The sequence below is a fragment of the Phyllobates terribilis genome, unplaced genomic scaffold (genome assembly GCF_046119375.1).
Source record: "Phyllobates terribilis strain yellow unplaced genomic scaffold, ASM4611937v1 Scaffold_2__4_contigs__length_985480577, whole genome shotgun sequence".
In the NCBI taxonomy this organism is placed as follows: domain Eukaryota; kingdom Metazoa; phylum Chordata; class Amphibia; order Anura; family Dendrobatidae; genus Phyllobates; species Phyllobates terribilis.
This window is the reverse complement of record NW_027362762.1, coordinates 762,604,437-762,632,143: the sequence shown is the minus strand read 5'-3', so window position 1 is coordinate 762,632,143 and position 27,707 is coordinate 762,604,437. Positions and strand designations below refer to the sequence as shown.

General features: G+C 43.4%; 1 protein-coding gene across 1 annotated transcript in view; it reads right to left on the bottom strand.

Annotated features, from left to right (window-relative positions):
- ANOS1 (anosmin 1) overlaps window positions 1–27,707 on the bottom strand; it is a 345,355-nt gene that overhangs the window by 124,452 nt on the left and 193,196 nt on the right. The window contains exon 6 of the mRNA XM_073667333.1: window positions 8,811–8,940. Within this exon, the coding sequence (XP_073523434.1) occupies window positions 8,811–8,940 (130 nt within the window). The remainder of the gene's footprint in view (window positions 1–8,810; window positions 8,941–27,707) is intronic.

Here is a 27,707-nt window from a genome sequence, read left to right as displayed (position 1 = left end):
CACTCATTTTGGTGGTTAACTAATTCACAACTCTGGAGTTGTTTGCACAAAAAAACAATGGATGGTAACCGAGCAGAGCTGAGTGTCCAAACTGTGGTATTAGGCGAAAACTATTGGCTGGGTTAGATGCAGAAAAAAATTATATTCAATTTGCAACCTGATGGAGGTCAGTATAGATGGACTAATACAACAAGTCCCACACACAGCTTGAAGCCCAATAATTTTACAGAGGTAGATGCAGAAAAAAATATATTCAGTTTGCAACCTGATGGAGGTCAGTATAGATGGACTAATACAACAAGTCCCACACACAGCTAGAAGCCCAAATATTTTTTCAGAGGTACTGTAGATGCAGATAAAAATTATTTTGAATTTGCAACCTGATGGAGGTCAGTATAGATGGACTAATAGAGAAAGTCCGACACACTGCTAGAAGGGCAAATATTTTTTCAGAGCTAGATGCAGAAAAAAATTAGATTCAGTTTGCAACCTGATGGAGGTCTGTATAGATTGATTAATAGAACAAGACCCACACACAGCTAGAAGCCCAATATTTTTTCAGAGGTAGATGCAGAAAAAAATATATTCAGTTTGCAACCTGATGGAGGTCAGTATAGATGGACTAATACAACAAGTCCCACACACAGCTAGAAGCCCAAATATTTTTTCAGAGGTACTGTAGATGCAGATAAAAATTATTTTGAATTTGCAACCTGATGGAGGTCAGTATAGATGGACTAATAGAGAAAGTCCGACACACTGCTAGAAGGCCAAATATTTTTTCAGAGGTACTGTAGATGCAGATAAAAATTATTTTTAATTTGCAACCTGATGGAGGTCAGTATAGATGGACTAATAGAGAAAGTCCGACACACTACTAGAAGGCCAAATATTTTTTCAGAGCTAGATGTAGAAAAAAATTATATTCAGTTTGCAACCTGATGGAGGTCAGTATAGATGGACTAATACAACAAGTCCCACACACAGCTAGAAGCCCAATATTTTTTCAGAGGTAGATGCAGAAAAAAATATATTCAGTTTGCAACCTGATGGAGGTCAGTATAGATGGACTAATACAACAAGTCCCACACACAGCTAGAAGCCCAAATATTTTTTCAGAGGTACTGTAGATGCAGATAAAAATTATTTTGAATTTGCAACCTGATGGAGGTCAGTATAGATGGACTAATAGAGAAAGTCCGACACACTGCTAGAAGGCCAAATATTTTTTCAGAGCTAGATGCAGAAAAAAATTATATTCAGTTTGCAACCTGATGGAGGTCTGTAGAGATGGATTAATAGAACAAGACCCACACACAGCTAGAAGCCCAATATTTTTTCAGAGGTAGATGCAGAAAAAAATATATTCAGTTTGCAACCTGATGGAGGTCAGTATAGATGGACTAATACAACAAGTCCCACACACAGCTAGAAGCCCAATATTTTTTCAGAGGTAGATGCAGAAAAAAATATATTCAGTTTGCAACCTGATGGAGGTCAGTATAGATGGACTAATACAACAAGTCCCACACACAGCTAGAAGCCCAAATATTTTTTCAGAGGTAGATGCAGAAAAAAATATATTCAGTTTGCAACCTGATGGAGGTCAGTATAGATGGACAAATACAACAAGTCCCACACACAGCTAGAAGCCCAAATATTTTTTCAGAGGTACTGCAGATGCAGATAAAAATTATTTTGAATTTGCAACCTGATGGAGGTCAGTATCGATGGACTAATAGAGAAAGTCCGACACACTGCTAGAAGGCCAAATATTTTTTCAGAGCTAGATGCAGAAAAAAATTAGATTCAGTTTGCAACCTGATGGAGGTCAGTATAGATGGACTAATAGAATGATGCTATGCCCAAAAGATTTTACTTCACTAGGTGCAGTAAAAAAATTGGTATTCTATACACAGGTGGTATATCTTGCAACACAGATAGGCTACTCCACTGACTAACACACTCTGAAATAGGCCAAAAAGGATTAGCTTTGCTAGATTCAGCCAAATGCTGTGAAAAAAACTTGCACAGCACTGGCACAGACCTGCCTGGCAAAAACTGATAGGAACTGATGTAACCTAGTCCTGAAAAGGACTCCAATTACAATTAGTCTTTACTCCCACAACCTATCTATTTAAGAGCACAAACCTGCCTGATAAAAGTCGTAGGAAATGCTGTAACCTAGTCCTTAAAAGGACTGCAATCACAACTATTCCCTACTCCCAAGCTATCTGTATATTTGTGCGAAAATTGGCTTGAAATTAACAAGGTATAGCGCACACAGCAACAGCGGTGCCGTCTAACACGCAGCTGCAGCAGTGAGAAAATGGTGGCGACGGGGAAAATGGCTTGGTCTTATAGGGCAAGGACATGTGACATACACTGCCAATGACACATGCCCTTGCTTGTGTGAAAAAAAGCACTTCGCTCCTTGTGTGCGCTGCTGATAGGCTGACAGATTGCACCTCCCCACTGTAAATGCGGGAAAGAGAAAAAAAATGGAGATCTTCATTGTTCCTGCAGAGATCCATCCCCTGCCCCTCCCCCCACCCAACTGTACACTCAAACTGCGTATTAACATTAATTTTCATCATTACTGAGAAAAAATCCAGTTATGATTTTGGTGCACGAACAGTTATCGAACATAACCTCGAACAGCCGAATTTTTCTCAAATTGTTCGTGTTCGCCGAACGGCTCGAACACCGCCCAAAACAGCTCGAATTTGAGATTGGCGAACAGTTCGAGTAGAACAACGCTCATCTCTAGTGGTGAGCACCTTGAACCCCAAGGTGCTTCACAGAAGTTTATAATATTGAGCTGTAAAAATAAAATTTTCACATTTTTCCCACAAAAATGTTTTTCATCCCTTAATTTTGCATTATCATAAGGGTAATAGGAAAAATTGCACCATGAAATGTGTTATGAAATTTCTCCTGAACACGCTGATACCCCATATGTGGAGGCAAACCACTGTTTGGGCGCACGGCAGGGTTTGAAAGGAAAGGAGCGCCATTTGACTTTTTGAATGTTAAATTTGTTTGAATAATTAGCGGACGCCATGTTGCATTTGCGGAGCCCCTGATGTGCCTAAACAGTGGAAACCCCCCACAAGTGACACCATTTTGGAAACTAGACCCCTTAGGGAACTTATCTAGATGTGTGGTGAGCACCTTGAACCCTAAGGTGCTTCACAGAAGTTTATAATATTGAGCTGTAAAAATAAAATTTTCACATTTTTCCCACAAAAACTTTTCTTCATCCCTTAATTTTGCATTATTATAAGGGTAATAGGATAAATTGCACCATGAAATTTGTTGTGCAATTTCTCCTGAACACGCCGATACCCCATATGTGGAGGCAAATTACTGTTTGGGCGCTTGGCAGGGTTTGAAAGGGAAGGAGCGCCATTTGACTTTTTGAATGTAAAATTTGTTTGAATAATTAGCAGACGCCATGTCGCCTTTGGAGAACCCCTAATGTGCCTAAACAGTGGAAACCCCCCACAAGTGCCACCATTTTGTAAACTAGACCCCTTAGGGAACTTATCTAGATGTGTGGTGAGCACCTTGCACCCCCAGCTGCTTCACAGAAGTTTATAATATTGAGCCGCAAAAATAAAATTTTCACATTTTTCCCACAAAAACTGTTTTTCATTCCCTAATTTTGCATTATCATAAGGGTAACAGGATAAATTGCACCATGAAATTTGTTGTGTAACTTCTCCTGAGTACGCCGATACCCCATATGTGGGGGAAAACCACTGCTTTGGTGTACGGCAGGGTTCGGAAGAGAAAGGAGCGCTATGTTGGCTGGGATAGGTTGCAGACACCATGTCACATTTGAAGAGTCGCTGACATGCCGAAACAGCAGAAACCCCCACAAGTGACCCCATTTTGTAAACTACACCTCTCAAGGAATTCATCTAGGGAAGTAGTGAGTATTTTTTAATTTTTAAATTTATACCATTGGGCAGTGAAAAAAGCATAATTATATTTTTACCACAAAAAAATGTTTTACCCTCAGATTTTACATTTTCACACAGGGCAATGGGTAAAAATGGTGCCGAAATGTGTCACACAATTTCTTCTAAAAGTGGCAATACCCCATATGTGGCTGTATTGTACTGCTCAGGCATACGGCGAGATCTGGGGGGGGGGGCGGAGTGCTATTTGACAATTGGAGAACAAATAATTGTACAATAGGCATTTGGATTTGGGAGCACAAAATTTTCTGAATTTCTTTTGGGGGGCAAGGGCCATTTCGCTTTTCCAGAGCCTTTCTGCTACCAGTAACTTGGAAGTCCCTTATATTTTTAACAGATGACAGACCTGAGTGGGGACTAGCTTTTTTTGAGGACTGAGTTGAAGCTTTTATTGGGAACATTTTACGTAACATTTATCCGGCGCTCTAGGCTGAGCACTTACATCGGGGTTTCCATCTAAATTTCCAAGTGATGTAATTCAGATGAAACCCCTGTGGGATCCATTCACTGTAATGAGGCAGCAGAGTTACTCTGGACTCCGTCTGGCCTCTGTTTAGCGGTGTCCTTTTTTTCAGAAGTCCACAAAACTGTGGCCAACCGCACTTTTATGCACGCCTAAAACATGTGACACCGTGGGATCCCAGGCTAGACGGCATCCACAGTGGCCTATATCTGCCTCATTACAGGGAATCTTCCATCATGAGTTCCGGCTGAATCACATATTTCAGAGATTTACACGGAAACTCTGGTATAAATGCTCAGCGCAGAGAGCAGGATAGATGTGAGCAGAGCCTTACTGCGATCTTTGGGAGACATAATAAACAAATCAGTAGCAGGTGAAGAATTGGTTTTATTTATTTTTTTACGCTGTTCCTCGTGCAGTATAAGTGATGAGATTACTTTATTCTTCGGGTTGGTGCGATTACAGAGATACCGGATTTATATCGGGTTTTTATGACTGACAGCTGTCACACACTAAAAGACGCTTTTTTTTTGCAAAATCTAGTTTTTGCATCACCATATTTTGAGAGCTATAATTTTTCCACATTGCAGCCGACAGAGTCTTGTGATGGCTTGTTTTTTGAGGGACGAGTTGACATTTTTATTGTTACCATTTTTGGGTACGTGACATTTTTTGATCACTTTCTATTCCGATTTTTGGGAGGTAAAATTAACAAAAACCAACAATTCAGGAATTGTTTTTTGAGTTTTTTTTTTATGCCGTTCTGCGTGTGGTAAAAGTGATCAGGCAGCGTTATTCTTCGGGTCAGTACGTTTACAGCGATACTACACTAACTGTATTTTTTTTTATGTTTTGGCGCTTTTACACAATAAAACAATTTTATAGAAAAAAATATTTTTTTTGCATTGCTTTATTCTGAGCACTATAACTTTTTTATTTTTCGGCTGATGGAGCTGTATGGAAGCTTTTTTTTTGCGGAACAAGATGACGTTTTCAGGGGTACCATTTTTATTTCTATTTTGCTTTTTGATCGCATTTTTTTCCACTATTTGTTTGTTGATATGATGAAAAAGCATATTTTTTTGCTCCGTTTTTTATTTATTTATTTTTATTACGGTGTGCACAGAAGGAGTTAATTAGTGTGACAGTTTTATAGTTCGGGTTGTTTCGGACGCGGCAATACCACATATGTGTACTTTTTTTGGTTTTGTAAAAATATACGGATTTATTGGTTTAATATTTTATTTATTTAATTTTATTTATTTTGTGATTTTTTTTAACAGTTTAAAAACATTTTTTTTTACTTTTTTTTACATTTTTACTTAGTCCCTGTATGGGACATTAATTTTTATTTTTCTGATCACTGATCTCATGTAAAGTAATAGACATGTATTACATTACATGAGATCTTCGCTGACTGTTTCACAGTCAGAGTCTCCTGCCTGGCTTCAGCTGCAGGCTGAGCCAGGCAGGACACCATATATGGCAGATCTGGAGGCGGTCATGTGACCTCCAGCTGCCATAGCAACCCCAGGTCCTGAAAGGTATCAGGGGTCATCGGAGAGGTAAGTAAGACGACCCCCTCTCCTCTGTCTATCTTCTATATGCCGCGATCACTATAGATTGCGGCATATAGAACATAGCAAAGGGTTAACATCACTGGGACCTGATCCAATCAGGTCCCGATGATATTCCCTGTCAGAGTTAATGCTCTGCACCGGAATCGCAGCGCTTGCAGGACCCTGGGGGTCCTGAGCGCTATAAGACCACCCTCCGTTTTTAAACGTCGGCGCTGCATAGAGGCCAGCAAGCGCCGACATTTATCTACAGTGGGCGGTTGGGAACCGGTTAAAGTAGTAAAAAGTATTAAAACATATTTAAATATAAGCTTAAAGTATCATTTATTCTGCTGCTCCCAGTTTGCATAGCAAAAACCTACTGACAGATTCCCTTTAAGTGTTCCCCACAGTTAATTTTTGGTTTTTAAATTTGCTCATAAAAAAATTGTTTAGTAAAACTGTATAGAAAAAAAAAAGAATAAAAATGCAAGGAGCCTGATAATCCACGTACAGATTTAGGTGCCAATCAAATGTTCACATTCTGTGATTTTAAAATCATCATGAAGGTTAAACGGTAAAGGAAATGGTTAGTTTGTTCCAGTATATTTCTCATATATAAGGAAGGGTATTTTCTACATCTGGAATGGCTGTAGACATGTAGGATGTTAGGAATGTAACAGATGGGCACTTGTATAAATATAAAGCACATATAACTAGTGTTCTGAACCACACTCCATGGTTCTGGCAATACTTTACTATAATGCATGATATTCATGGTGAAAATCTCTAATTAATACTAAAAGTTTATTCAGCAAAGTGAAATGGCTGAACATTGAACATCAGGTTTGCAAAGTACATAATTCTAGCAGTGAATTCAGGTTAAATATCATCAAAGAGGCTCTACGGTCTTTATTATAAGACTTGGGGTGAAATGATACTTAGGATACTGACTGTTCTTTCTACTACCAAGCTGCCATAAATTGATATTGGTATAATATTTTGAGATGAAGAGTCATAGAATAGAAGGGAATTTTGAGTGGATGGTGAACATCTCAGAGACAATGCACTTTAATGGAATCTGGGCGACTCTGACTAAATAATAGCTAGTGTTGCCAAAATTGTCAGATGTAAATTACGTACTTTGTATATAGTATTATAACTAACTGAAATTGGAAAAAATAACAGCCTAAAGAAAAAAAAAGAGTACTTATTCTTGATTAGACCTTGGGAAATTGTTGGATTTCAACATTCCCAATCTTTTTACTGGCCATCAAAATAAACATGGCTGCTGAGCAGAGCTTAAGTATTTATAGGGAGGTCATAACTTTTGGCTCTGAGAGTGTTCAATTGCTATTGCCATATGCTACATTCACATCACGTCTGTGATATACTTTTGTTTGTGTGCCGGGAAAGCTCCCAATGTACAGGCTAACCATGTCTCGATACCATTTCAACCCGATGGTAGCTGAAAGAGTGACCTATTGACCTGGATCTGGCTGGTACACATTAGACTATGTTATTTTATAAAATGGTAACAAGTAAAAAAGTATAAATTGGACCAGACCTCGGCAAAATACGGCCTACTAACCACTTACGGACATTTGGATGTTCCTGTGTATCCCAAGGACTGAGATAGTTAAAGGTCCCACAGTCGCCCCTTGCCCAGCCTCTCAATTTCACAAGTATCTCCATCCATGGGTGGCAAATATCCGGCAATACAATAATGGAACATGGAGAAATCAGTTCCTTCCTTCCACCAATTGGGTCTGCTCATCTGAGAACGTTGAGTCGTTACTACATTACGCCAACTGTGTGGATCCTCAATACAGTGCACAGACTGTACTGTGCATTGTACTGCTGTACTGAGGATCACTACACTACAGAGCAGTAAGGGAACAGAGTAAGGTGAGCAGTTTTATTTTTTATTTGGTTACATTGTAAGCCCCGTCGGAAATTGTGGCAACATCAAACTGTGTGAGGGGCTATGTGGAAAATTATACTGCATGGGGGGGCTGTGTGGAACATCATACTGCATGGGGGGCTGTGTTGGGACATCATACTGCATGGACACTTTGTGGGAACATCATACTCTGTGGTAGAGATTGTGGTGACATTGTAATGCAATGGGGGGCTATGTAGCATACTGTTTTTTTAGGGACCTGATACTGCATAGGGAACTGTTTGGAGATATCACACTGTTTGAGGGGACATTATACCGTTTGAGTGGTTGTGTGGGGGCATAATATTCTGGGAAGCTGCGTGGAGACCTCATACTGTGTGGGGGACTGTGGGGGCATCATATTGCGTTAAGAGCTGTTAATCAAGATACAAGGGTTGCATACCAGGAGCAACATGATTTACTGCTTTAAGTTAACGTTACAAAAAGCAGTAAATTATATGGGTATATTGGATCCTGCTACAGGGAAGAATACAGGTTATAAAAAGCACTCCCGTAACACGTATTCGCAGTAGCAGCTAATCAACAGACTTAATTCTGCCCAATATTAAGTTATAAAAATGTATATAAAACAATAAGGAGCAAAATTAAGTTCATTCTTTTGGTTAGTCATCCACAACAGTCTCTCATGTAGCTCCTTTGGGAAAATTAATTGCCCACCCTTGAATTAAAACAATACTATTTCATAGTAAGTCTATGGCTCAAGGAACCTGAGGCTCACCCCTAGAATAGTATATGATTAGTACAGTGTTAGCTTTTCTTTTTAGATACACATAGAAAAAAATGTAGATGTGAATAAAATTATTACATTTGCAAAATGTTGAGACTTGATAGGTTCTACTAACCTTTAGATGAACGAAAGTGTTTGCTTGGTGCTGTAAAGCCTCTAGTTCCATGCACATTAACAGCAGCCACTCTGAACTGGTACCACCTGCTTGGTCTGACATCAGAGAGCTGTACCCTTTCATCTGTGGTCTGATCAAGAAAATCCCATACTTATTAGTTTTAAATAGAACCAACATGCGTGTTACTTACATAATAAAAAGTTAATTAGGAAATAATGAAATACATGTTTAACATTTATATTTAAAAATCTATATAATTTACCTTTATTTCAAACTTAAGATTTTATTTAATTATTCAAAGTACCCATAAAACATCGAAATAAATGGCTATTTAACAAAAATGGCATATTTCTGTATTCTAATGCATGGCATTGGCTATAGATGCAAAAAAAATTTTTCAACATTGTATACTTAGTTTCAAAGACCTACTATATTATTGGTGTCTTTGTACATGTTTTAAAACTTTCATTTTACATTTTTAGAAATCCTTTTAGGCCTTATTTCAGATAAATACATCACCCAAATTTTTAAAAAAAGTTTAAAATGAAGAGAAAACAAGAATGTAATGTTTTGTAAATCTCTTACAGCCATATTTTATTCACAACAGATCAGACATTGAAAGTTAGAAATCTTTTTCATTTCATTTGAAAAAATAACTAATTTAGAAATTGATGACGGCAACACATCTCAAAGTGGGGACAGAGTCATGTTCATCATAATATAGCATCCGGTCCTCGTTTAACCACAGTCTGTTAACATCTTGGAAATGAAGAGACAAATGTTGTCCCATTCTTGTCTGATGTAGGATTCTAGCTGCTCAACAGTCCTGGGACATCTTTCCTAATAAGCTGCCAAATGTATTCTATTGGTGAGAGGTCTCTACTGCAGGTGTGCAGGTGGCCAGTTCATCACCCAAACTTTTGTATGAAACCAAGCTGTTGTGATGGATTCAGTATGTGGTTTAGCATTGTCTTGCTGCAATATGCAAGGAAATCCCTAAAATAATTGTTGTCCGCATAAGAGCATATGTTGTTTAAAACCTCTATGAAATGCTTTGATAGTGCCTTTCAAGATGAGGAAGCTGCCCCTGCCATGAACACTAATGCAACCCTATCCAATCAGAGATGCAGGCTTTTGGACTGTGCTCTGATAACAAGCTGTATGTTGTCTCGCCTCTTGAATCCACAATGGTTTGCATAAATATCAAAAATTTTGATTCATCTGACCCCAGAACAATGTTCCATTTTGCCCCAGTCCATTTTAAATAAGCTTTTGGCCCAGACAAGAAGACAGCGTGTCTGGGTTCCGTTGATATATGGCTTCTTATTTGTATATTAGTACTTTAATTTGTAGATGGTGAGATATGGAGTCTGAAAGTCAAAAGTTCAAAACATTGTTACCCTTTTGCTCATCAGTGTATTCCTGAGCCCATGCAGTGATTTGCTTGACAGAATTATGCTTGTTTTTAATGCAGTAAGGCCTGAGGGTCTATAAATCATGAGCATCGGATATTGACCTCACACTTTGTGCACATGGATTTCTCCTGAATCTCAAAATTTTTTGATAAAATGTGTGGATGCCATCAATTTCTAAATGAGTTTTTTTTTTCAAATGAAAAGTAAAAATGTCTCACGTTCTACTTCTGATGTGTTTTATGTTCTAAAGAATACCATAGCGCTCTGTATCTCTGCACATGTTAGGAAGTATGCAAATATTTTCTATATGAAATTTAAACTTTCGTACTGCCATGTAAAATATACTTATAAAATGAAGGTACTTAGAATATAAACTGGATAATTCATGTGAGCCCACTAGCCACAACGAGTTGTACCTTTTTATGATGGGACTCTAAACCTAATCTTTATCATACTTCTCCCATGCTACAAACCTTCAAATTTAGGAGTTATGTAAGATCAAGCACTAATAAAAAACAGCGTCAGGCTGATGGGAGGAATGCTCAGTGTGAATAGGTGCAATATGCAATGACTGCATAATATTCAAACAAATGTTCTCTGAGTTCACTTACAGGGAATCTGTCACCCCCTGGGAGTTATCAGACCTCTAATATGGGCATACAGGTTATAGAAATGTAAATCTATACATACCTCTATGTCCCATATTAGAGGTCTGATGGCAGAGAAATGTATTTTTCTAAAATCCATTTTCATATGCTTGGCGCCCGGGGGACTCCAAGAAATCCACGCCTATCTGCTTAGAACGCCAAGAAATCCCCACCTATGTGCCTAATTTTCATATCCTAATTCCACTTCCTCTCAGCATCCTGATAGTTAGGAACCCTACTATATTTATATATGGTATGGTTCCTAACTATCAGGATGCCGAGAGGAAGTGGGGACCAAACCTTCTTGTTGCGCACACCGGAGGTCACTGGAACGGAAGCCACAGTGACTCCCCGACGCCTGCGCAATAAACCACTACAGGGTAATTGGAGCAGGAAGCAAACAAAGTGCGCCTCACTGTAGAGGTGCTTTGCGCATGCTTGGGATATGAACAAGAAGAGTGCACGTCTCAGGGCCCTATGACATGCAGGGGAGGGGAGGAATATGGAAATTAGGCATATAGGCATGGATTTCTTGGCTTTGTAAGGAGATAGGCGGGGATTCCTTGGCGTTCCCCGGGCGCGAAGCATATGAAAAAGGATTTTATAAAAAGACATTTCACTGCAATCAGACCGCTAATATGGGCCATACATGTATGTATAGATTTACATTTCTATCACCTATATGTCCATATTAGAGGTCTGATAACTCCCAAAGGGTGACAGATTCCCTTTAAATGTATGTAAACATTTAATATACCGGTAATCAAGTTTTCATTATATTTTAGCCTATAAAGAGTATTGCTGTTTTTTTTGTTTGGATAGATGAGTTTTGAGGTGCATATTATAATTTTTTTTTATTGTTAATATTTTTTTAGTTAAAAATTTTTATTTATAAAAAATTTCCTGCCAAATTTGAATATCAGCAGATTTGCTCACCTCTACTGTATAATAATTCTCTTTAGTCAAAGAGTTGAATGTCACCCTTTTTTTTTTATTACCAGGTAAAACAGAGTTCAGGTTTCTTTCATTTGGCATGGTAAGGATCCTCTTTAAGCACTGGTAACGATGTGGATTAATGCAAAATATTTAATTCAGGTTAACATTTTTAATGGTAATTTAGGCCAAAATCAATAAAACCAAACCTAAAATAACTGCACAAATTTGTTGAAATTTATAACCTGTAAAATTGGGCACAAGTAAGTTCAGTGCTCATTCATATAGTTTCCTAGCGACATAATTGATCATTTTCAATGTACAGCGCAAAGCAGTGTTATTTTGAATGGTTTATATTTATTATTTTAGCCTCGTCATCCAAGCGTTGCTGCTGCAAATGTGTTTTATTTGGCCATTCAGGATCTGTAAAAATGAATGGATTTATAAAACGACCATTCAATGACTCCATCCACTTAATGGAAGTCTTTGACGAAGCGTATGTAACAAGGTAACTGCCATGCAGGTCAAATGAATTCAACAATTGTATGGCCTTCTATTTGGTTGATGTATCTTATCCCCACGAGTTTATCCCCATGAAGGAAACTTTCTGCAAGTGTCTGCTGAAATAAATGTCATGGCAAAAACATCCTTATTTCAGAGATGCAGCTAGGAAGCAGCCTTGGTACCACTTTGACTTGGCCGTGATTTTATATTTACTACCCAGAAGAGTAATTTTTCTTCTTACTGTATGGCTGAGGACGGAGTCAATGAGCACCGTCTGGCACCAGGACCTTGACAGGTCTAAAATGTGTTCTTCTTCATCAGTCTCCACCTCTCAATAAACCTCTTACTATCAATAGACTATTTGGTTTCATAAGTTGTCATAGACCAGGTCTAGTCATTCGAAAGAACCCATTACCCTGTATTGTTCACATGGGACCCCAGATATTTGTTGTTAAATGTACAGTAGATCAAACTTCTTTATACCCAATATTGTTATATCAGGCACAGCTATTGAGTTAATCTTAAAAGGGTTGTCCAATTAGAAAAAGTTTAGACTTTGGTGATATAACATTGGTGCTGGTTGTTCTACTGCCTGCTTGTCTACCAGTTTACGCCTGAGACAGAAAAGCATTTCCAGTGTCAGAATGTCTTCAGAGCTACTTGTGAAGAAGCCTGGCTGAATGGCTCTTTTAAAGAATTAAAGGGAATCTGTCACCCCCTAGCACTTATCTGACCTCTAATATGAGCATACAGGTGATAAAAATGTAAATCTATACCTACCTGTAAGCCTCATATTAGAGGTCTTGTTGCTGTGAAATATCTTTTTATTCAATCAAGTCGCTGATGCTTACAGGCCTGGGGCCCTGAAGAAATCCCCGCCTACTGAGTTAATTACAATGTTTCCCCCCTCCCTTGCATGCCACAGTGGCCAGATTTGGCTATGGCAACTGCATATCACAGGGCACAGAGTAACTGCAGACTTATCGATTTGGACTGGACAACCTCTTTACCTAGCTATCTTAGCTCCTTCTCTGTCATACCAATACATACACACCTTGCCTTTACAAAATGCCTTTACACACAACACTGAATAAATGCTGACATAGGAAACAATGTACTGTGTAGCGCATAATCCTCAAATTGACCTGTCAGAACCCTGAACTACTAATGTCAATAGGAGATCGGGCATCTTTCAAAACAAAAGTATGTCAATAAATTCTATATATTTATAGAGGAAACATAGATAATTCTTTTATTTAAAGTTCACAACACCTTAAAAAAAAGTATATATATTTTTTCTCTTTGGTTATTAGTCCGTATCACTTGATTTCTAATAAAATATCCATTGAACAAACTGTAAAAAAATAAAAGAGAAGTTTAAAGGCATTAATATTAATAATGTTAAAGCTTACAACAGTAATACATGAAGAAATGAAGGATCAGTAAAGTTCTGGGATTAACTTTTTTATTCGAAATACTTTTAATAACAGTATTTTCATCTGTAAATTACAGAGGAGATAATAGCTTTTACCTGCTATTACCTCGAAATGTCTAGTAAATGTCAGCTTATTCCGTGAATGTGCAAAAATTACAAGATAAAAAAATGCTAAGTAAAGCATTTTGCAAATGTCAAAAGCATTTTGAAAGTGAATATTATTTCATTAAATGTAATATATAAAATGCAAATAAAATGTGAATTCCAAAAAATAAAAATGTAGGTTTATTAATTATCTATTTTGTTATCTGAGTTTGCACGTTCCAACACTGGGTTGTACAGAATGGATAAGAGGTCCTTAATCCAAAATAGAGCTTTTACTATTACACAGTACTATTTTTAAGGCACCACTCCTGTGTTTTTTTTATTACAGTGCTGGAGTGGTGGTACTAATGAATGCAAGATTTCTGCACCTAATATATTTACCACCAGCTGTCTTCAGCTGTTACTGGGGCCACTCCAATTCCACACTGTGACCACAATATCTGACTAATCGGAAGTCAGAGGTAACTGTCACAAGCTGTTAATGTAAGTCTATGAGAGAACGAGCATACAATGGAGTGATCCTGCAGGTCACAAACTGCTGAGGATCGACCAGATAAAAGATAAAGATGGAGGCTGGTGAGTATAATACTAGAGGCAGGGAACTTACATAAGTAGCACCACTCCAGTGCTGCATTAAAAAAATGCTGGAGTGGTGCTTTAAAAAATGAGATGGTTTGGAAAAGGTCATTGAAAAAGGGAGGGATAAACAAATACCAAGCTTTCTAATGCTAGACAGGAAGAATTAATGGGAGCCTTTCTTAAGTTTTGTTATGGAACCCCTTGTGTTCTATTTATGTCACTGATACAGTGATTGACGCATACAGTAGACTGCGCTACTGGAATAAAATTCTCTTGACATAGTAGAGTTGAAGGTTTTTATTTCCACAACACGTTTAAACGCTGTACAGGCGTCTTTATTAAGTAAAAAAATTAAGACTCATACAGTGATGTATATTTCATGATATATACAGTGGTGGCCAAAAGTATTGGCACCCCTGCAATTCTGTCAGATAATACTCAGTTTCTTCCTGAAAATGATTGCAATCACAAATTATTTGGTATTATTATCTTCATTTAATTTGTCTTCAATGAAAAAACACAAAAAGAATTGTCCTAAAGCCAAATTGGATTTAATTCCACACCAAACCTAAAAAAGGGGGTGGACAAAAGTATTGGCACTGTTTGAAAAATCATGTGATGCTTCTCTAATTCGTGTAATTAACAGCACCTGTAACTTACCTGTGGCACCTAACAGGTGTTGGCAATAACTAAATCACACTTGCAGCCAGTTAACATGGATTAAAGTTGACTCAACCTCTGTCCTGTGTCCTTGTGTGTACCACATTGAGCATGGAGAAAAGAAAGAAGACCAAAGAACTGTCTGAGGACTTGAGAAACCAAATTGTGAGGAAGAATGAGCAATCTCAAGGCTATAAGTCCATCTCCAAAGACCTGAATGTTCCTGTGTCTTCTGCGCGCAGTGTCATCAAGAAGTTTAAAGCCCATGGCACTGTGGCTAACCTCCCTAGATGTGGACGGAAAAGAAAAAATTGACGAGAGATTTCAACGCAAGATTGTGCGAATGGTGGATAAAGAACCTCGACTAACATCCAAACAAGTTCAAGCTGCCCTGCAGTCGGAGGGTACAACAGTGTCAACCCGTACTATCCGTCGGTGTCTGAATGAAAAGGGACTGCATGGTAGGATACCCAGGAAGACCCCACTTCTTACCCCGAGACATAAAAAAGCCAGGCTGGAGTTTGCCAAAACTTACCTGAGAAAGCCTAAAATGTTTAGCAGAACACAATAAATGACAACTGTAAATGTTCACAGCAATAACGTGTACTTATAAGCTGACCCTCACTGTCCCTACTCACACGTTACCAGTCCTTTACTCCAGAAGGATGTGTCCCCCATCGCAGGCCTGTCTGTCTTTGCAGGAAGGCGTCCCAGCCGAAGAAAAAAACAGGAACAACAAATTTCGCTGAAAGGAGGGGATACTTCGGCCTCTCGCCAGAGGTCCCGCTTACAGTCTATCTGATCCGGATAGCAGCTCTTGTGGATTCCCTTGTGTAGTCCACACTCCAGTAGTGGGGAGTGTAACAGTTGAATCCTTCAGCCATGTGGAAGCTGGGGAAAGCTCTGAGGAAAAGATGTCAGATAGCAGCAGCCACGTTGAGAGTATCCTCTACGGCACACCCGAGGACCTGCACACCATCCTGGTTCTTTACACAGACTCTCTCAGACTCTTCGCGCGCTTTTTCCTGCTTCTCACTCTGGTCACGTGACTCTCTAGGGCGGGACACAGGAGACAGTCTTTTTCTCTGTCATCACACCCTGCGCAGGTGCAACCTCTGGCCACAAGGTGGCAACACCATCCTGCGTTATCTTTTCTGTCACAGGCTCTATTTCAATTATCACAGAACAGCCAGAGCCGCCCAGCTCAATACACGCCCCCCCCACTCAAAGGTTGGCAGTCCCTGCCAACGACCGGCTCCAGGGCGGGGATGGCTGTGGATGTTACAGGGGGCGGCTGGGAAGAGGGCCACACATATTGGTCTCTATAGGACTGTCCTGGAGGTACCCCTGCAGTGGTCCTCGTTGTCCGCCTAACAGGTTGGATCCCCTCTCTCCTATCAGTCACTCCACTCTCTTTCCCAGTCGACATGTCAGTAGAGGAGGTAATCGGTTCAAGTGCGTCAGTCGGACGGACAGGGGTAGGCATGCATTCAATCTCTACATCCCCGGGGTCAGTGTCTCCGACAGTATTAGTGATATCCATCTCTCTAGGTATCACAGTAGGGGAGTCAGGCTGGGAACGGCAGGGGAGCAACATATTACGGTGCAAAGTTCGGATGCTGCTGCTGTCTTCGCCCTGCACTCGATAGACGGGGCCACCGGGGTACGGCTGTCCAATTACTCGAAAGACTTCGGTCTCCCACTTGGGCCGGAGTTTCCCTTGCGGTTTCTTTATACGGACTAGGACCAGTTGACCTACATTCAGTGGGTCCTTTTGTACCGGAAGTGGGTCAGCGTGCACTTGATCTTGAATTTGTCGGCCTACTAGCCGGTAGAGTGTCTCCATTCTCTGGCGGTGTGTTTGTAGCCAGGAAGGATAGGTACCACATGTATCTTCTTCGGAGCTAGACAGTTGCAACTTATGGATGTCTTTGCTTGGACGGCCAAAAAGAATGGTGTATGGGGTGTATCCGGTGACGGAATGGACTTGATTATTATAGGCCCACAGCAGTACCGGGAGGAATCGAGGCCAGTCGGGCATTTTGTCTTCAGCCAAAGTCCGGATCAGTTGTAAGAGGGTCCGGTTAAAGCGTTCACACGCGCCATTCTCTTGTGGATGGTAAGGGGTGGTCCTGGACTTCTTGATTCCATACATCCGTTGGAGTTCTTCAATGACTCGCCCTTCGAAACAAGCCCCTTGATCAGAGTGCAGCCGCTCCGGACACCCATAGATCCGAGCGAACTGCTGACAGATGGCCTGTGCAGCTGATTCGGCAGTCTGATCTTTGGTAGCAACAGCGAAGGTGAATTTCGTGAAGTGGTCCACCATCACCAGACAATACTGGTAGCCACTATTTGCCGTTCCGATCAACAGATAGTCCACCATCAACAGCTCGAGGGGCCTCGACGTCTTAATAGTCTGGACGGGGGCACGCTGCTCAGCGGAAATGTGGAATTCACAGGTACGGCATTCTTGACAGACGTTTTCAACCAGCTTACGGAGCCCAGGACAAAAAATGAACTGCTGGGTCCACCGGAGGGTCTTGTCTATGCCGAACTGGCCGTTCCTCCTGTGAGCTTCGCCCACCATCTCATGGGCCAACTGCACCGGGACGACAATCTGCAAACACTCCTCCAGCATATGGGATAAAAGGGCCCTGCGATACAGGACTCCATCTTTCACGACCAGCCGATCAAATTGGGCAAGCAGAGCCAAGGCTCCGGTCGATAGTCGGGCTCTCACTTCGGAGGGCGGTTTCTCTTGTTTATTCACATACTGTTTCAGTAAGACGTGCTCGGGATCTCGATCTTGAAGCTTGGCCCATTCTCGCTGGGACAGGGGAGATCCCACTACAGCTTCAATCCCTCCTACCGCATACAGGCGGCTATCTTCTATTTGCTTTGCGAGCCAGGCAAAGTCAGACATCTCATCTTCCTCCAACTCTTCATCGCGGTCCCCCACTGGCGGGTATGATGTCACTCTAGACAGGCTGTCCGCATTCTGATTCTCATTCCCCGTTCTGTATTTAATTTTGTACTGGAATCTAGAGAGCCTGGCCATCCAGCGCTGTTCCATTGCCCCTAGTTTGGCATTCTCTAGGTGGGCAAGAGGATTGTTGTCCGTCATGACTAGTGTTGAGCCAACCCCGTAGTGTTCGAGTTCGGTTCGGTTCGTTGAACACCAGTGTGTTCGCCGAACTGTTCATTGAACTGTTCGTTGAACACCTTCGAACACCGTTAAAACCAATGGCAGGCAAACAAAAACACATAGAAACACATAGAAAACACCTTCAAAGGTGTCCAAAAGCTGACAAACTGCTCAGAAGACATAACTAACACATGGAAAAGTGACAAGTACATATAGTCATGCAAAAAGAAAAGAGGTGGAGGAGTAAAAGGAGGGGGAGACACAGATATAGGCATGTCATGCCCTTCTAAAATCCAAAAAGTGAGAAGCCGACACGGCCAGTCCGCTCCTGCCCGTGCCACCTCCGTGTCGCCGGGTGTGTGCCAGAGCCGTGGTGAACCCTGACGGCCAGCCCCCCTCTCCCAATACTGGTGCCTGTCTTCTGGTGGGTCGAGCGAGCCACCCTGTGGTGGAGGCTGCTCTAAGCTTTTTAATTTAAATTGTCTCTCTAATTTGAATGAATACACTTTAAATCCATTTACAAGGATCTATTGGAGGGCAAGTCTCATGCCAGCAGCCACGTAATTCCAGCTCCAGTAGCGTCCACTAAAGCTGCTGCAGTTAAAAAGGTTTTATAAGGATCGAGCTCGGCTGTCCACCGCAAGGCATCCTACTGCCAGTCCCAGCCCCTATGCCTTGGGGTGCCTCCTGATGCTCTTCAATGAGTATCCCGTGGTCCCGAAGCATTTCCTTTGAAAAAATTAAGTGTCCAAACTACATGTGGTGTAGCTTGCTTAACAGCCGGGATAATCTGCTGACTAGCAGACACTGCTACTAGGCACAAAGTATTTCCTGGGCTAGATGCAGTTAAAAATTTGTAATTAGATACTCTCGTTGGATGCTGAGAAAGCATTCCATAGAGTCTCCTGGCACGCCATATATTATTCTCTTAAAAAGTTTGGGGTAGGGGTCTAGGGGACCCTTTTATAGCCAAAATCATGGCCCTGTATCGCAATACATCACCTAGGCTGAAGATAAATGGAACTGTAGCACCCTGAGGGCTCGGTTGCTACAGAGTTATTGCACCTCACCCAGAGGTGTGATATCTCACTCTCAGGTAAGGATGGAGTGTGGATCAGGACCCGACACCTGCATGCATTACACCACATTGCCGTGGGGCAGGGCGACCAATATGCCACTGAGATAGGCACGACAGTCCCTGTTCCTGGCTGGAGTGGGGGGAGGGAACACTGAGGAAGGGGAACCCTGTAGTGCAGGAGCAGGGAGGAAGCATTTCCTGAGTGCAATGAGAAGGGAGTATAAAAGGTGGGCACCATCTTAGTTCAGTGCAGAGAAGTCTGAGCAGAAGTGACAGGGAGCAGGGGCTCTGCATGAGCTCTGCTCCGGAGGCGGGCCTAGTAACAGAGGCCCAGGCCTGGAAGAGGGAGAAGGAAGGAAGAGGAGCGGAGAAGGCTCCAGGAACGAGGAACGAAGGGATCCCAGGGGTGCGGACGGGCGAGTCGCCACCGCACGCCCGAATCCACCTGCGTGGTGGGGTCAGGCCAAAGGGGGAGACCGGTCCCCGAAACTAGTGGAGGCGGGAAACGACCCTCAGCTAGAAACCGGATGCTGTGACATTTTATGTGGCGCAGCCCCTCGCTACACCCGCTAGGAAGGCACCACATAGGGTCAGGGAAACTGGCGCCAAGTTTACCAAGAGGAGACCCGAGGCAAAAGGACAGAAGGGTTGGTAAGAAAGGCCAGACAAAGGACACACAAAGGGGGTCCTGTGAAGCGCTCCAAAGTTATCTGGGAGTTGTCTGAGCCCCTCACCTGGTGAGCACAGTACGACGTGGGCAGCCGTTACCTGCAGAAGTGGTCTGGATAATAAGAACTGTGAGTAAAGGCCCTGCACCATCATCCCCATCCTCCTCATACACTGCCCTGAGGCTATACTCCTCGCATGGGGAGTTATGCTGCGCTCTGCTGCACCCACAACACCAGCCTCAGCGGTCTGCCCTGCAGCGGCGGTTCACTCTGACCGCAATCCACGGGTGGCGTAGTCGGACATTTAAACATCAAAACCACATAAATATTTCCGCCACTGGTTTGACCGCCCTGAGCCACGGACCCGGGTGGCCGCCACGGAGACTACAACCACCAGCATCCACCAAAAAGGGTCCGGCTTCGGGTGTCCCAAGGCCCAGGGGGCGCGTCATAACATTTTCATCACCTTTCATAATCACCAATGGGACAAGGCAGGGATGTCCTCTGTCCCCTCTCTTATACATCCTAGTGACGGAGCACCTGCTCTCATCAATTCGCCATAACCCCAATTTTAGATGGATTGAGGTGGGAGGCACCGAGTACAAGTGCTCTCTATTTGCTGATGATGTCCTAGTATATATCACTCAATCACATATATCCATCCCTGCTGTTATGGCTGAAATAGATCACTTTGTTACATGGTCAAATTTTAAAATCAATGCAGCGAAGTCTGAGGCCCTCGATGTCTCCCTCCCCAAATCCATACAGGATTCCATCCAGTCCAACTTTCCCTTTGCCTGGCCCTCACAGGGTATCAAATACTTAGGAATTCCTATTCATAGAGACCTCTCCCATCTATGTTATCTTAATTTTGGGCCCTTTATTGAACAACTCCATACAGACCACGGTTGGCAAGTTAGAACTGTAAGATTCACTACGTGAACCACTGGTGTTTTGTGGAAAAGCACATGTACACTGTGTTCCAAATTATTACGCAAAAAGTGTTTAGGAGTGATAAGGGAAGAATTTGTCTGTTTGTCAGTTAAACTCATTGATGGTGATGTGTGTCAGGGCTCTTTATATCACTGTAAGCAATTGCAGACACCTGTGCTAATTAGTTTGGCAGGTGTGTCCAATGAAAGGTAAGACTACTTAAGAAGGCTGTCCCACATTAATAAGCAGCCTACATTTTCTGCCAAAATGGGAAAGAAAAAGGATGTGTCGGCTGCTGAGAAGCAACAAATTGTGGAGTGTTTAGGTCAAGGCATGACTACAATCAACATTGTGCGATGATCAGGATGAAGTGCCTTGGCAATCAAGTAGTATGTAGCTGATTCACAGTACACATGTGTGCGTGCTGATAAGGGCAAATTGAGGACTCTTTCCTACAGGCAATTACGTCAGGTTAAAGAGCAGCGGTAAAAAAGCCTTGTCATAGCAGCAGACAAGTTTTTGAAGCTGCTGGTGCCTCCAACGTCCCCCGAACAACAAGATGCAGGGTCCTTCAGAGGTTTGCAGCTGTGCATATGAGATCCTGTCGACCTGCTCTATCCACTTCACACAAGCAGAAAAGGCTCCAGTGGGCCAAACATTACATGAAGACTGATTTCAAAACTGTTTTGGTCACGGATGAGTGCCGTGCAACGCTCGATGGTCCAGATGGATGGAGTGGAGGATGGCTGGATGATGGACACCCCACGCAAACACGGCTACAGCGCCAACAAGGAGGAAGTGGAGTAATGTTTTGGGCTGGAATCATGGGGAGAGAGATTGTTGGCCCCTTTAGGATCCCTGAAGGGGTAAAGATGAACTCCATAATGTATGTGGAGTTTCTCAAACAGCACTTCCTGCCATGGTTCAAGAATAAGAACCGTGTATTCCACAGCAAGATCATTTTTATGCATGATAATGCACCATCTCATGCTGCACATAACACATCTGCATCTCTGGCTGATATGGGCATAAAAGGGGACAAACTTATGGTGTGACCCCCATGCTCCCCTGACCTCTACCCCATTCAGAACCTCTGGAGCATCATCAAAAGGAGTGTCTATGATGGCGGGAGTCAGTTCACATCTAAGCAACAGCTCTGGGAGGGTGTTCTGTCCTCATGCAAAACAATTGAAGCAGAAACCATCCAAAACCTGACAAATTCAATGGACGAGAGAGTTCAGAAGCTCCTTTCGAACAAGGGGTCCTATGTGCAAATGTAACATCACCTAGAATAAAGTTTTGAGTTGAAAACTGTTTGATTTCAGTTTCTAATAAGCTGCTAATGCTTATAATTTCAAAAATGACCATTTTTTTGGTCTTTATTAAAACTAAAAGGTTGATCGAAGAGTGTGGGGGATCTAAGAGTGTGGCAACCCAGTAGTCAGGATTACATCGAATACTGACAATCTGAGGGTCATGTTGCAGGTAGTGCAGCAAGAAGGCACTTATGTGTCTTGCGCATCTCGGAGCCCCAAAATTATTTTCCGGGCTAGATGCAGCTAAAAATTATTATTAATTTTAAATCTGGTGGAGCTTAGTATAGATGGCCTAATAGAATCAGTACTGCACACTGTTACAAAGCCCAAATTATTTTCCAGCCAAGATACAGATAGACATGATTACTAATTTTAAATCTGGTGGAGCTTAGTATAGATGGCCTAATAGAATGAGTACTGCACACTGCTACAAAGCCCAAATAATTTTCCAGCCAAGATACAGATAAACATGATTAGTAATTTGAAAGCTTAAAATGGTTGGTGAGGTGATTTTAACCAATCATCAAGCTTTTACTCTCCCCAGGATGACACAGGGGTAGAAAAGTCGTTTCGGATCCATGATTTGTTCATCTTTATGAACGTGAGTCTGTCTACATTATCAGTGGAGAGCCGCGTGCGCTTATCTGTCAGCACACCACCAGCAGCGCTGAACACACGTTCAGACAGAACGCTGGCTGCGGGGCATGACAAGATCTCCAAGGCGTAAGTGGCTAGCTCCGGCCATTTATCCAGATTGGAAGCCCAAAAAGAGCAAGGGTCCAGTGACACAGTCATGACTTCAATGTTTACTTGGAGATACTCCTGTACCATCGTCTCTAGGCGTTGACTATGTGTCAGACTTCTTGTCTCCTGTGGCCTTGCAAAGGATGGGCTAAAAAAGTGGTGAAATGATTCCGCAAAATTGATGTTACCAGCAGATACTGTGTTTCTGTTACGGTTTGAGTGCTGAACACTCGACGGTCCCACGGTTGGCAAGTTGGAACTGTGAGATTCAGTATGTGCACCACTGGTGTTTTGTGGAAAAGCACATGTAAGATTCTGCAACAGTCTCTGCTGATACTCCTGCATGCGTGCATCCCTTTCTATGGCAGGAATAATTTCTGCAAATTTACTTTTGTACCGGGGATCTAACAGTGTGGCAACCCAGTAGTCAGGATTATTTCTAATTCTCACAATTTGAGGGTCATGTTGCAGGTAGTGCAGCAAGAAGGCACTCATGTGTGTTGCGCATCCAGGAGCACCAAGTCCCTGTTGTGTTGGTGGCGAGGTAACAATCATGCTTCCTTCCTCTGTCCTCTCCCCCCAACCTCGCATTACAGAAATGTGATCAAGGTCTCCCTCATCTGATGAGTCTTCCATCAGTTCGTCCTCCACTTCTTCCTGGGCTCCTGCACCTTCCTCACTAGTTTGGTTGCTACCATGCGCCCTGGTAAAACCATCTCCCCCACCCTCACATGCCTGCCGCCTTAGTGCTGCCGACCGTCTGGACCTTGCAGATGTTAGCCCTTCCGCATAAACTCCTCCTCCTCTACTTCCTCCACCTCCTCTTGTGCCATCACCTGACTCCGAATTCTGTTTAACATGTGCTCCAGCATGTAAATCACCGGAATAGTCATGCTGATAATGGCATCGTCAGCACTAAACATCTTCGTCGCCATTTCAAAACTGTGCAGAAGGGTGCATAGGTCCCTGATCTGAGACCACTCCTCCAGCGTGATTTGCCCCACCTCTGGATCTCGTTGGCCCAGGCTATATGTCAGAACGTATTGCACCAGGTCTTGTCAGTGCTGCCACAGTCGCTGCAACATGTGCAGAGTTGAATTCCACCGGGTAGGCACATCGCATTTTAGCCGGTGAAGTGGCAGGCCCAACGACTTCTGTAGAGATGTAAGTCGCTGAGCTGCGGGATGCGAACGGCGGAAGTGAGCACACAGCGACCGTGCCCTCTGCAGAAGGCCATCTAGTCCGGGATAGTGGGCTAAAAATTGCTGGACAACAAGGTTCAACACGTGAGCCATACAAGGCACGTGTGTGACATTGCCCCGGCGAAGGGCAGCACCCAGGTTTGCAGCATTGTCGCACACGGCCTTCCCTGGTTTCAGGTCCAGTGGAGACAACCATTCATGAAATTGGTTCTCCAGAGCTGACCACAACTCCTCAGCTGTGTGACTCACATTTCCCAGACATTTCAAAGTAAAAATCGCCTGATGACGTTGAGCCGTACTGCCAGCATAGTAAGGAGGTGTGCAGGATCCCTTCTGCGCAGTTAGAAAGCTTGTGGCATGACAAGACAGGCTTTGGGTGCAGGTGGAGGACCGAGAGGAGGTTAAGGAGGCAGAAGCAGTGGAGGAACTTTGAGATAAAGAGGATTAACGCACAACTCGTGGGGACGGCAAGACTTGGACAGCAGCCCCTTGTCCTGCTTTCACCATAGTTACCCAGTGCCCAGTCAGCGACATGTAACGCCCCTGCCCATGCCTACTCGTCCAAGTGTCTGTGGTGAAATGCACCCTGTCACACACAGAGTTTCTCAAAGAAGCAGTGATGTTGTGTGCGACATGCTGGTGGAGCACAGGCACACCTTTCTTTGAGAAGTAGTGCCGACTGGGCAACTGGTACTGGGGCACTGCGACGGACATAAGGTCTCGAAAATCCTCTGTGTCCACCAGGCGGAAAGGCAGCATTTCTGTAGCCAAGAGCTTGCAGATGGTGAAATTCAACCTCTTAGCTTTCTCATGGCTAGGAGGAAATGGTCTTTTACTTGTCCACATCTGAAGGACCGAGGGCTGGCTATTGTGCTTAGACGGGGTTGATAAGGGTGTCCCCGGCAAACTGCCGGTCTGTGAGGAAGATGCAGGCGGACATGTTAGGTTGCCTTGATCCAAAGGTGGTGCTATCGATGTCGGACAGCGCTCAACACCAGCTGGTGTTACCACCTCCAAAGAAAATGATGACCTGCCAATCACGCTGGCTGTTGCGGGTAAAGAGGTGGCAGGTCTGCGCCCCAAAACAGGTGTGACTGCTGTCCCCCCAGTCACAGAGGATGAAGAGGCCGCGGATGCACAAGATATGGCAGACGGTGGTTGGCCCGGCCGGCTAGGCCGCATTGTAGCACAGTGAGCTTCCCACTGCAACTTATGCTTCATGTCCATGTGCCGGTTCATGCATGAAGTACTCAAACTATGTATTTTTTGGCCTCTACTTAGCTTTTACTGACAAATGTTACAGATAACACGAGTTGGGTCATCTTTATCGATCTGAAAAAATGCCCAGGCTATGCAAGGCTTAGCACCCATGCGACCTGAAGAGCCACCACGACTTGTGGTGAGAGGCAGAGTTGTGTTTGAGGATGCAGTTGTTGACGTGCTTCCAGTACTATGTCTCTGTCCAGGAAGGCGCAACCTGACCTCATCATCACTAGCATTCTCCTCCACCTCCTCTGCTGACCTCATCTCTTGGCTGACTGTGGGTTGACAGTAAGTGGGATCTCCAACCTCATCATCATCACCCTGTGCATTATCACACCCGTCGTCCTCAGAGCCAACCTGTTCCTGCCCTGACAAAAAACTAAAGTTGTCGCTCCAATCAGGTATTTGAGTCTCATCATCGTCTTCCTCATTGTCTCCACCAACAGGAGTTACAGTTTGGGAATGAGGGTCTACATTATGGTCAGAACCTTCAGCGTCTGGTCCTGGATCCGACTCATAAAGATTCTGGGTATCAGTGCAGATCATTTCCTAGTCTGGATTCACAGAAGCGCTGGAGCCGACCTCTGATTCCCAGGCTATAGTATGAGTAAACAGCTCTGCAGATTCAACCATCTGTTCTACCTCATACTCAGACGGGCAGCTGGAGATTTGGGAGTTGTGAGGAAGCAAGTGCGATTGGGGTGACACCTGTCACGCTGTCTCTGTATACTGGAGGTAGGGGAAAAAACACTCCAAATACACTTATCTCAGAAACTCCAAACACCACGATCCGCTCAGTTAGTCTGAATGAAATGCTTTCACCGACACTTCCCAAACAGACCAGCAGGCATTTGAAGGAGTCTCACTACAGCAGTATTGATTGCAGCTGGGCGAGGCTGGACCTCGTCTAGCACAGAGAGAGAGAGAATTAACTCCCTCACTGCCGAAAAACACAAAGCACCAACAAGTCAGCTGCGAGAAGTCAGGCTGTGTACTCGTGACGATCTTCGGGGCGACACACCCGTGACAGTACCCCCCCTTCTACGAGGGGCCTCCGGACCCTCAGGGCCAGGTTTATCCGGGTGAGTCATGTGGAAGGCCCGAACTAATCGGTCTGCGTTAATATCCGACGCAGGAACCCACATCCTCTCCTCAGGACCATACCCTTTCCAATGAACCAGGTACTGAAGGGACCGGCGATTAAAGCGTGAATCGATGACCCTCGATACCTGGAACTCCAAGTTACCATTGACCACCACTGGAGGGGGAGGTAAAGGTGACGGTACCACCGGCGCCACATACCTCTTAAGCAACGATCTGTGGAACACGTTGTGAATTTTAAACGTAGGGGGGAGGTCAAGACGGAATGCCACCGGATTAATAATAGAACTGATTCTGTACGGCCCGATGAACCTGGGACCCAGTTTCCAGGAGGGAACCTTAAGTTTAATATTCCTGGTAGACAACCATACCCGATCGTTCACACTTAGGTCCGGACCAGACACTCTCCTCCTATCAGCCATACGTTTGTATCGGTTCCCCATAGTATTCAGATTCTTCAGCACCCCTCTCCATACTGAAGCGAGTGATGAGGAAAATCGTTCCTCCTCAGGAACCCCCGAAGAGCCCCCCCTACTGAAAATACAAAACTGGGGGTGAAAACCATATGCCCCAAAAAACGGGGACTTACCAGTGGACTCGCTCCGCCTATTATTAAGAGCAAACTCTGCCAGAGGTAAGAAAGAAGCCCAGTCCTCCTGGTTCTCTGACACAAAACACCGGAGATATGTCTCCAAGCTCTGGTTCATACGTTCCGTCTGACCATTGGTCTGAGTGTGAAAAGCCGATGAAAATGACAAATGCATCCCCCGCCGTGCACAAAACGCCTTCCAGAACTTGGACACAAACTGAGACCCCCGATCAGACACCACATCGGAGGGTACCCCGTGAAGCCTCACAATCTCCCCAATGAACACCTGCGCAAGAGTTTTAGCATTAGGGAGAGCCGGAAGAGCGATAAAATGTGCCATCTTGCTGAACCTGTCCACTACAACGAGTATGACCGTTTTACCCGAAGACGGAGGGAGGTCCGTAATAAAGTCCATAGACAGATGAGTCCAAGGACGCTCCGGGATCTTCAAAGGTAAGAGGGCCCCAGACGGACGGGTATGTGAGGTCTTAGAGCGCGCACAAACCCCACAGGACGCGACAAAAGTTACCACCTCCTTATGTAAGTTAGGCCACCAAAACCGACGCGAGAGGATATC